Genomic DNA, 11,977 nt, shown 5'->3' with positions numbered 1-11,977 from the left:
TTTATCACTGTTTTCAAATTCAAAATTGGTCCCGCGTGACAACGAACTGCCCACTGTCCAGGAGGTGGCGTTAGCTCCGATCCTAGTAACCTCCCTGGACATAACAAAAATAAAGATGGTTCATAATTCAGAATGACGAATTATCACCTTGTCAAACACATCGATTTTCTAATATTCATATCAACACATACTCAGAATTTACAATATTCGTTCTTTCGTAATAAAGAATTATCAATATTTAGAAGGACAATATTTCAGAAATCCAATACCTCTGAGGTTTTAAAAAAAAAGAGACGAGAAGTAAAAATATCACGAACTATTTTACCATCAGATCCTACATACTGTAAAAAAAAGTCGAAAAATCATCGAGTAAAAGTCGATTCTAATCGATTCCAGACAGGCTCAACTCAATCCTTAAAAGTCGATTATTTTCAGATGAAAGTCGAGTTTTGACTAAAGTCAAAGTCGACTTTCCTATCTCTAGTACTTGTACGTTAGTTGACAATAGTTGCGTTCGTAAGTTACACCCAGTTTTCAATAATAAAAAATAAAAAATTATTAAGTGCCGGGAAGTTAAATTTAAATAAATTAATCATGGATGACTTGCAAAAATATTACGACATGTTAAATTCAATAAAAAATGGAGATACGCAGAAAGTAAAAGACATAATAGACGAATTTGGTTTATCATTCTCTCCATTGTGGGATGATGGGTATCGACTACTTACTACTGCCATTGAAAAAGATAAAGTAGAAATAGTGTCATATTTATTGGGGAAAAATGCAAAAGTTCACAGCGATCGTGATTTCCTGTCACCTCTTCAGATAGCCGCCATGAAAAACAACACGAAAATTTTTAAAATGCTTCTAGAACACGGCGCTAAGATAAGTAATGACAATATTCATAATAATAAATCACCAATTGAGTTGGCAGTTGAGCACAACAATATTAAGATCGCAAGACTTATCGTTAAGCATAAAAATTTTGGAAAAAAATATGATCAGTCATTATTGCATATGGCTGTCAAGAAAAACTACTTCGCAATGGTCTTATTATTATTAGACAATGGTGCGGATGTCAATGAATATGATGACGACAGATTAGCTCCAATCCATCACGCAATAATAGAAAACAACAATGATATTTTGGAATCACTGATAGATTATGGAGCAGATATTAATGCTAGAAATAAATATGGAGAGACTCCAGTTTCGTTGTATCTATCGCATTCGTATAGAGGAATGTATATGAGTTCGGATAGTTTTGGAATGGATGTACCTGACAAACCAAAGAAGAAAAGTACATTGGATATTCTCCTAGATAATGATGCAGACATAAATGATCTTGATATCCGTGAATATCTTTCACGCAATACTGACAATAATTTTGTGGTTATTTCTCCTGATGGTCGTGTTGACCGTGGTAATTTGAAAGACAAAAAACGCATTATTAAACAGATTGTAAAATTAAAAAGTCGAAATGCACTTCTATCTTATAACAGTAATATATTATTGTCTTCTTTTCTCAAAAAACCGTTAGATGATTATACAAAAATATGTGAGCAAGAAATTTCGAGAGCAATGATGGAAAAAATACCAAACTCGGAGATTTCGCTTCATGATGTTTTGAGTAAAAATTATAATGTTTTAGCTGCGTATGCAAAAAATAAAAATCATGAGACGTTCATACTTTCTAGTGATATTTCAGATCGATATCCGGTTTATGGATCGGTTATGAAACTTCGCTTCTCGAAAGGATTAAAAAGGAAAAATTTGTTGGAAATAAGTACTAAAATTTTTCATGATCTTTTTCCCGTTGCGTCTGAATTGTTGTCTGATTCTGTCGATGATGTATTTAAATGTTTAGATATTAAGGATTTAAGAGATTTTTTGCGCATGTTCCGACAAGATAATTAATTGTAAAATATGTATGTCGTAATAAATGATTAATTATTTACTTTTAATTGGTTTTACTTTTTTTCTGCCTCGTTTATTTGAATTGTTTTATTAATTTTATAATTATATTTATAGATCAAATATGTGATTTTGAAGTTAGTAGGCAACTAACAATTTTCGGATTTTTTTTTTAGAACAAATCAGTTACAAAAAAAATAGTACTGAAATTAGCTGACGTCTGATGATTTTTTTAAGAGCAAGAGAATATAAAAAAAATATTTCAATAATCGCACCTACAATTCTTTTAATTTTCAACATTTGCATATTTTTAGTTTGTTTTTTTTTTAATTTTTAATCCAACAGTTTAAAAAAAATTTTAATAAAATTTCAAAAAGTTTTTTTTACAGTCGGAAGGTGGGCAAGCGCCACCGAGGAAACTCAATACATCCGAAGGTAACTTTATTTTTTATGGGCCAAAAACATAATGAGTGTGAATGCAGCTTACGATTGTCAATTTCCAATTTTTAAATTAACAAATAAAATGTCAATAGAACAAAATTCAAAAACGCGCATCAGATAATTGAAAAATTAGCACCCGCGTTTGTCAAAATTTAATTATTTCGATTATTAAATTCACTTATTCAAAAATTACAAATTATCTCACATCCGTTATCTTCACTCATAAAAATTTATGAAAATTGGGCTTAAATATTTTGCCTTCACACTCCATTTCATTACAAGTCACACTAATTAGAATTACAGGTACTTGTACGTTAGTTGACAATAGTTGCTTCGTAAGTTACTCGCAGTTTTCAATAATAAAAAATTAAAAATAATTAACTGCCGACAAATTAAATATAAATAAATTAATCATGGACGACCAGCAAAAATATTTCAACATGATAGATTCAATAAATGAAGGAAATACGCAAAAAGTAAGAGACATGATAGAGGAATTTGGTTTATCATTCTGTCCATTTAATAAATCATGAGATAATAATAATTCAAAATTTAATACCAATTTTTTGCAACGGCCCAGGATTACTCGAAATTACAGAGTAATTTTTATCAAAAAATTATTTTTATTATGAAAATAAATGATTTCTATATTTATTATTTAAATTTATCTTAGGTTAATTACAATATTTGGTAAATTACACTAATAGCAATGAAACCATTATAGACTTTGAATTTTACGCGCCCGAGATATGATTTGTTAAAGTAAATATACCTACAGCTAAGTAGCACATTAGGCTCTTTTTAACCTAGGTGGGGCTACTTACCAAATATTTTTCTGGCCATCTTAATTACAAGTCACGCTGGTTAAAATTACAAGTATTTGTATGTTAGTTGACAATAGTTGCGTTCGTAAGTTACACCCAGTTTTCAATAATAAAAAATAATAAATAATTAAGTGCCGAGAAGTTAAATATCAATAAATTAATCATGGATGATTTGCAAAAATATTACGACATGTTAAATTCAATAAAAAAAGGAGACACGCAGAAAGTAAAAGACATGATAGAGGAATTTGGTTTATCATTCTCTCCATTGTGGGATGATGGGTATCGACTACTTACTACTGCCATTCAAAAAAATAAAGTAGAAATAGTCGCATATTTATTGCGGAAAAATGCAAAAGTTTACAGCGATCGTGATTTCCTGTCACCTCTTCAGATAGCCGCCATGAAAAACAACACGAAAATTTTCAAAATGCTTCTGAAACACGGGGCTAAAATAAGTAACGACAATATTCATAATAATAAATCACCAATTGAGTTGGCAGTTGAGCACAACAATATTAAGATCGCAAGACTTATCGTTGATCACAAAAATTTTGGATTAAAATGTGATCGGTCGTTACTGCATATGGCAATCAAGAAAAACAACTTGACAATGGTCTTATTATTATTAAACATTGGTGCGGATGTCAATGAATATGATGACGACGGATTCGCGCCAATCCATCACGCAATAATGGAAAACAACAATGATATTTTGGAATCACTGATAGATTATGGAGCAGATATTAATGCTAAAAATAAATATGGAGATACTCCAGTTTCAATGTATCTATTCCATTCGTATGAAGGAACGTATATAAAGCCGAATAGTCAAGGATTGGATTTAGAAGAATTCGTTCGAAAGGGCACAAGTACATTGGATATTCTCCTAGATAATGATGCAGACATAAATGATCTTGATATCCGTGAATATTTTTCACGCTCTACTGATATTTCTGCCGTGACTTTTTATGATGATGGTAGTGTTGACCGTGCTAGTATGGAAGACAAAGAAATCATTATTAAACAGATTGTAAAATTAAAAAGTCGAAATGCACCTCTTTCTTATAACAGTAATATATTATTGTCTTCTTTTCTTGAAGAAAAACCGTTGGATGATTATAAAAAAATGTGTGAGCTAGAAATTTCGAAAATTATCACGGAAAAAATACCAAACTCGGAGATTTCGCTTCATGATATTTTGAGTAAAAATTATAACGTTTTAGCTACGTATGCAAAAAATAAAAATCATGAGACGTTCATACGTTCTAGTGATATTTCAGATCGATATCGGGTTTATGGATCGGCTATAGAACATCGCTTTTTGAAAGGATTAGAAAGGAAAAATTTGTTGGAAATGAGTACGGAAATTTTTCAATATCTTTTTCCCGTTGCGTCTAAATTGTTGTCTGATGCCGTCGATGATGTATTTAAATGTTTAGATATTAAGGATTTAAGACATTTTCTGCGCGTATTCGAGCAAGATAATTAATTGTAAAATATGTATATTGTAATAAATTATTAATTATTTACTTTTAATGGGTTTTACTTTTTTTTTCTGCCTCGTTTATTTGAATTGTTTTATTAATTTTATAATTATATTTATAGATCAAATATGTGATTTTGAAGTTAGTCGACCATGGTGGCCACAGATTTTTGAGATTGAAATTCCCTGACTTTTCCAGGTATTCCAGTCAAACAATTCAAAAATTCCCTGACTATGTGTAGTAATATTAAATCATTGAAAATATTTATTTAAATTAAAATAAAATGGTATAAGTCAGTTTAATCAATAATTAATCATTGTCGTTTAATGAAACTTTTTTTTATTATTTGTCAATGTTCATTGTTTTTTTTTTTTTATTTATTAAATGAATCATTTTTTATTTTTGATTTGAAATCCATGTTTTTATATAACTTACTCTATAATAAAATATAAATAAATTTTTCATTTTCACTAGAATAAATTTCATAAATAATAATAGTTCATAGAATATTAATAAAGTATTAACGAAGTACGCGAATAATAAATATAGTGAAACTTATTAGTTCATTACTTATGCATACATTTAATGTTTTTAGTTTTTTAACTTGTCAATATGGATGTTAATAGCTTGAAGATCCTGGCGATTGATTTCTACTGAGACTTTTTTTTTTCTAACAGTCTTGATAATTCAAACTGCTTCATTTTTTCGCTATTGGAATCAATTTCTACTGCTGTCAGATTTATATTCGATTTGAGACGCGATGGACATATCACTCCTCATAGACATTCCTTAAATTGGTTGAATATTAAAATGAAAAGAATGTACTGCTTGGCTTGTTATTTTTACAAACTTCTGGAATCCGGTGAACCAAAATCTCTGAGGCCTATTCGTCGAAAAAGACCAAGATATCAGAAGATCGGATAGATTGGCAGAAAAATATAACAATGTCACATTTAAAATACCAAATTTTGCTACAACTGTCTACGAGCATTCATTTGTCGTAACAGTGATTCGGCTCTGGAGAGAATTACCGATTGAGATCATCAAATCACACAGTCTGGAAAGTTTCGAAGTTACATCATTCAATTTCTTTATGAACCTTGAGATAGAAAGCAAGCTGTAAGCTGGAAATCCTGAAAAAATATTCTCAAATACAAAAAGTCTTATCAACATAATTCACTTAAGTCGAATTAATAAAATCATTAATTTGCCAGTAATGTAATAAAAAAAAAACTTTTATTACATATCACTTACATGTACTCGGCTAAAAGTTAAATATCGTATTGTTTTACAATTTAATAATTAATATTATATTATAATTAGTTATTATTTTGTTCTATTAGTTTATTCGTGTGATTTAAAAATGTGCGCAAGACGCGTGTGAAAAATGTGCAATTTAAATAAATCGTATTTTAATTAATTCAATTGTACAATTAAATGAGTTTTTTTTTTATTTTTATTCATTTAAATATTAATTTTAATTTTCTTTTAAATTAATAGTTAAGACTCAAATGATTAATTCAAGTCCTCATTAATTTAATTAATTAAAATTTTGATGTTAATTATAATTAAGTGCCTTAATAATTTTATTTAATTAATTTTTAAGACTCAAATAATTAATTCGAGTCCTCATTAATTTACTTATTTAAAATTATTGATGTTAATTATAATTAAGGGCCTTAATATTTTTATTTAATTAATTTTTTAATAATTAATTATCAACTTTAATTAATTTTTCAGACTCAAATAATTAATTCGAGTCCTCATTAATTTAATTAATTGAAGTTATTGATGTTAATCATAATTAAGGGCCTCAATATTTTTATTTAATTAATTTTCCAATAATTAATTATCAATTTCAATTAATTTGTAAGGCTCAAATAATAGATTCGAGTCCTGATTAATTAAATTAATTAAAATAATTGATTTTCATGATTAAAGGTCATAATAATTTTTTTTAATTAATCCCTTTAATTATTAATTACCAATTAAAAAATTGCAAATATTTGAATTCCAATTAGAATAAAAAAAAAATTTTTTTTTTTATTTCCAAGCCATAACCGCATCAATACCATTCTGATCTCCCCCATTCACTCATTAATCACCACCATAATAATTATAAATAGTTGAATTAAAACACCAAATGTTTCAATTATCATAAAATAATTATGAATTATCAATAACTTTTACCACTAGACAATTAATAGGATGGGGAGATTTTAAAACCGGCACCTTGAGTATTTAATTCCTTTGTTATAAATTTAAAAATAAAAATAAACGAGTTAAAAAAAATAAAATAAAATAAACGAATCGCTCGTTAATTAAAAAAACATAAAATAAAATATTAGTTATGCGTATTTATAATAATATATCTTAATAACAATTAATGACACCCTGTTTTAATTTCTACATTATTTGGGATAAATTATGAGAGAAATTGTCAACGAGGAAGAACCGTCAGTAAAGCACCCCTAGCACTTTCGCGCTTGAGGTGTGCAATAAAGATGGTTCATAATTCAGAATGACGAATTATCACTTTGTCAAAAACATCGATTTTCTAATGTTCATATCAACACATACTCAGAATTTACAATATTCATTCTTTCGTAATAAAGAATTATCAATATTTAGAAGAACAATATTTCCGAAATCCAATACCTCCGAGGTATTAAAAAGAAAGAGACGAGAAGTAAAAATATCACGAACTATTTTACCATCAGATCCTACATACTGTAAAAGAAAAGTCGAAAAATCATCGAGTAAAAGTCGATTCTAATCGATTCCAGACAGGCTCAACTCGATCCTAAAAAGTCGATTATTTTCAGGCAAAAGTCGATTTTTGACTAAAGTCAAAGTCGACTTTCCTATCTCCAGTACTTGTACGTTAGTTGACAATAGTTGCGTTCGTAAGTTACACCCAGTTTTCAATAATAAAAAATAATAAATAATCAAATGCCGGGAAGTTTAATTTAAATAAATTAATCATGGATGACTTGCAAATATATTACGACATGTTAAATGCAATAAAAAAAGGAGACACGCAGAAAGTAAAAGACATGATAGAGGAATTTGGTTTATCATTCTCGCCATTGTGGGATGATGGGTATCGACTACTTACTACTGCCATTCAAAAAAATAAAGTAGAAATAGTGTCATATTTATTGGGGAAAAATGCAAAAGTTCACAGCGATCGTGATTTCCTGTCACCTCTTCAGATAGCCGCCATGAAAAACAACACGAAAATTTTCAAAATGCTTCTGAAACACGGGGCTAAAATAAGTAACGACAATATTTATAATAATAAATCACCAATTGAGTTAGCAGTTGAGCACGACAATATTGAGATCGCAAGACTTATCGTTAAGCATAAAAATTTTGGATTAAAATGTGATCAGTCATTACTGCATATGGCTATCAAGAATAACAACTTGACAATGGTTTTTTTATTATTAGACATTGGTGCGGATGTCAATGAATATGATGAAGACGGATTCGCGCCAATCCATCACGCAATAATTGAAAACAACAATGATATTTTGGAATCATTGATATATTATGGAGCAGATATTAATGCTAAAAATAAATATGGAGAGACTCCAGTTTCAATGTATCTATTCCATTCGTATAAAGGAATGTATATAGAGTGGGGGGATAGTCCTGGAATGTATTTACATTACGATCCAAAGGATACAAGTACATTGGCTATTCTCCTAGATAATGATGCAGACATAAATTATTTTGATATCCGTGAATATCTTTCACGCGATACTGACGATTCTTCCGGGGTTATTAATGCTGATGGTCGTGTTCACCCTGCTAGTATGAAAGATAAAAAACGCATTATTAAACAGATTGTAAAATTAAGAAGTCGAAATGCACCTCTATCTGATAACCATAAAAACTTCTTGTCTTCTCTTATTAAACCCAAACGGTTAGATAATTATACAAAAATATGTGAGCTAGAAATGTCGAGAGCAATGATGGAAAAAATACCAAACTCAGGGATTTCGCTTCATGATATTTTGAGTAAAAATTATAACGTTTTAGCTGCGTATGCAAAAAATAAAAATCATGAGACGTTCATACTTTCTAGTGATATTTCCGATCGATATCCGGTTTATGGATCGGTTATGAAACTTCGCTTTTCGAAAGGATTAGAAAGGAAAATTTTGTTGGAAATAAGTACTAAAATTTTTCACATTATTTTTCCCGTTGCGTCTGACTTGTTGTCTGTTGCCGTCGATAATGTATTTGAATGTTTAGACAATTTTGATTTAAGAGATTTTTTGCGCAAGTTCTAACAAGATAATTAATTGTAAAATATGCATATTGTAATAAATTATTAATCATTTACTTTTAATTGGTTTTACTTTTTTCCTGCCTCGTTTATTTGAATTGTTTTATTAATTTTATAATTATATTTTTAAATCAAATATGTGATTTTGAAGTTAGTCGACCATGGTGGCCACAGATTTTTGAGATTGAAATTCCCTGACTTTTCCAGGTATTCCAGTCGAACAATTCAAAAATTCCCTGACTATGTGCAGTAATATTAAATCATTGGAAATATTTATTTAATTTAAAATAAAATGGTATAAGTCAGTTTAATCGATAATTAATCACTGTCGTTAAATGAAGCATTTTTTTATTATTTGTCAATGTTCATTGATTTTATTTTTATTTATTAAATGAATAATTTTTTATTTTTGATTTGAAATCCATGTTTTTATATAACTTACTCTACAATAAAATATAAATAAATTTTTCATTTTCACTAGAATAAATTTCATAAATAATAATATTTCATAGAATATTAATAAAGTATTAATGAAGTACGCGAATAATAAATATAGTGAAACTTATTAGTTCATTACTTATGTATACATTTAATGTTTTTAGTTTTTTAACTTGTCAATATGGATGTTAAAAGCTTGAAGATCCTGGCGATTGGTTTCTACTGAGACATTTTTTTTTCTAACAGCCTTGATAATTCAAACTGCTTCATTTTTTCGCTATTGGAATTAATTTCTACTGCTGTCAGATTTATATTCGATTTGAGACGTGATGTACATATTACTCTTCATAGACGTTCCTTAAATTAGTTGAATATTAAAATAAAAAGAATGTACTGCTTGGCTTGTTATTTTTACAAACTTCTGGAATCCGGTGAACCAAAATCTCTGAGGCCTATTCGTCGAAAAAGACCAAGATATCAGAAGATCGGATAGATTGGCAGAAAAATATAACAATGTCACATTTAAAATACCAAATTTTGCTACAACTGTCTACGAGCATTCATTTGTCGTAACAGTGATTCGGCTCTGGAGAGAATTACCGATTGAGATCATCAAATCACAAAGTCTGGAAAGTTTCAAAGCTAAATCGTTCAATTTCTTTATGAACCTTGAGATAGAAAGCAAACTGTGAGCTGGAAATCCTGAAAAAATCTTCTCAAATACTAAAAGTCTTCCCTGATTAAACAACTGAATTCGACCGAATTAAAAATTTTAATTGTTATATTTTGTCGAATTCTGCAAAACAGAATTCAACTGAATTGAAAATTTGAATTTGAATTAAACAGAATAAAACCGATTCAAAATTTGAATTTGAAATAAACAGAATAAAACCGATTTAAAAATTTCAAATTCGTTTTAATTCGGATTCAGAAACAGAAATTTGAGAATTATATTCGAAGTAAACCGAATAGAATTATTTAAATTCGTTTTAATTCGGACAAATTCTGGTTTTCCTGCCGAATTAGACAGAATTCATTTTTAAATTAGATACCGAATTAACAGAATTCATCTGAATTAAATAGAACTAAAAATTTAGTTCTGTTTAATTCGATCGAATTCAGTTGTTTAATCAGGGTTATCAACATAACTCACTTAAGTCGAATTAATAAAATCATTAATTTGCCAGTAATGTAAAAATGTAAATCCTAGTAATAATATTTTTGCACCATACATCTATAGATAATTATAAATATTATTCTATTCTATACTTACGTGTATTTAAATTCTAAACATATTTTGTACTTTTGCTATTCGGCCTATGCCTTGGCATTTAAATCTAATAAATAAATAAATAATTTTTTTTCAAGATGGGTTTACAACCGCATTCGCGCCGCGTCACTTTTTGAACAGTTTTGACAGAAAACTAAATTTGGAGGATTTTTTCAGTCAAAACGAAGAAAGTGAAAATTTTTCCAGCTTTGTGACGAAATTCCCTGACATTTCTAGTATATTTACACGGAAAAAAATTAATCGTGAATGCAACATGATGCAGTCTTGGTAAATAAACATGATGAAATCATGTTGCATTCACATGATTTGTCATGTTTCGGCTACATGATAATCATGTTGCGATAACATGAGAAAATCATGTGGCATTCACATGATTTGTCATGTTTCGGCTACATGATAATCATGTTGCGGTAACATGAGAAAATCATGTGAATGCAACATGATTTGTCATGTTTCGGCTACATGACAATATGTGGCAGCAACATGATTATCATGTAGCCGAAACATGACAAATCATATGAATGCAACATGATGTTCTCATGTTACCGCAACATGACTATCATGTAGCCGAAACATGACAAATCATGTTGCATTCACATGATTTTCTCATGTTACCGCAACATGATTATCATGTTACCGCAACATGATTATCATGTTACCGCAACATGATTATCATGTTACCGCAACATGATTATCATGTTACCGCAACATGATTATCATGTTACCGCAACATGATTATCATGTTACCGCAACATGATTATCATGTAGCCGAAACATGACAAATCCTGTGAATGCAACATGATTTTCTCATGTTACCGCAACATGATTATCATGTAGCCGAAACATGACAAATCCTGTGAATGCAACATGATTTTCTCATGTTACCGCAACATGATTATCATGTAGCCGAAACATGACAAATCATGTTGCATTCACATGATTTTCTCATGTTACCGCAACATGATTATCATGTGAATGCAACATGATTTCTTCATGTTAATTTACCAAGACTGAATCATGTTGCATTCACGAATAATTTTTTTCCGTGTATAATTCCCTGACATTTCCAGGTTTTCCAGAAATGTGACCACCATGTATGTACTCACAACTATATGTTTCTTATGTCATAAATCTACTTACTATGTAATGAAATTTGTCGTTTGCCCTGTGCCTTGGTATTAATAAACGAAATTATAAATTCTAAAGTCTAAATAATTGATACAGGGATAAAAAATATTAGAGGAATATTAAAAATAGTGAATAATAAAATCTAAATTATAAATAA

General features: G+C 29.1%; 3 protein-coding genes across 3 annotated transcripts; all 3 read left to right on the top strand.

Moving 5' to 3' along the window:
- The first annotated feature begins 594 nt into the window (after window positions 1-594).
- LOC130675001 (putative ankyrin repeat protein RF_0381) lies at window positions 595-2,381 on the top strand. The gene is made up of 2 exons (XM_057480458.1): window positions 595-1,461; window positions 2,304-2,381. The coding sequence occupies exons 1-2, from the start codon at window positions 595-597 to the stop codon at window positions 2,379-2,381; spliced, it is 945 nt and encodes a 314-aa protein (XP_057336441.1).
- Window positions 2,382-3,342: 961 nt separating this feature from the next.
- LOC130675000 (putative ankyrin repeat protein RF_0381) lies at window positions 3,343-4,671 on the top strand. Its single transcript, XM_057480457.1, has one exon. The coding sequence runs from the start codon at window positions 3,343-3,345 to the stop codon at window positions 4,669-4,671; it is 1,329 nt and encodes a 442-aa protein (XP_057336440.1).
- Window positions 4,672-7,650: 2,979 nt separating this feature from the next.
- On the top strand, window positions 7,651-8,967 carry LOC130674999 (E3 ubiquitin-protein ligase mind-bomb-like). Its single transcript, XM_057480455.1, has one exon. It carries the CDS (start codon window positions 7,651-7,653, stop codon window positions 8,965-8,967), a length of 1,317 nt encoding a protein of 438 aa, XP_057336438.1.
- The last annotated feature ends 3,010 nt before the right edge of the window (window positions 8,968-11,977 follow it).

Source organism: Microplitis mediator, chromosome 9, assembly GCF_029852145.1.
Source record: "Microplitis mediator isolate UGA2020A chromosome 9, iyMicMedi2.1, whole genome shotgun sequence".
NCBI classification, from domain to species: domain Eukaryota; kingdom Metazoa; phylum Arthropoda; class Insecta; order Hymenoptera; family Braconidae; genus Microplitis; species Microplitis mediator.
Note: the sequence above shows the minus strand (reverse complement) of the source record. Positions and strands in the feature narration are given on the sequence as shown.

Coding starts and splice junctions, on each gene's coding strand:
- LOC130675001 (XM_057480458.1), top strand. CDS start 595: ATGGATGACTTGCAAAAATATTACGACATGTTAAATTCAATAAAAAAT. Junction 1,462..2,303: donor AACGCATTATTAAACAGATT/GTAAAATTAAAA, acceptor TTTTTTTTACAG/TCGGAAGGTGGGCAAGCGCC.
- LOC130675000 (XM_057480457.1), top strand. CDS start 3,343: ATGGATGATTTGCAAAAATATTACGACATGTTAAATTCAATAAAAAAA.
- LOC130674999 (XM_057480455.1), top strand. CDS start 7,651: ATGGATGACTTGCAAATATATTACGACATGTTAAATGCAATAAAAAAA.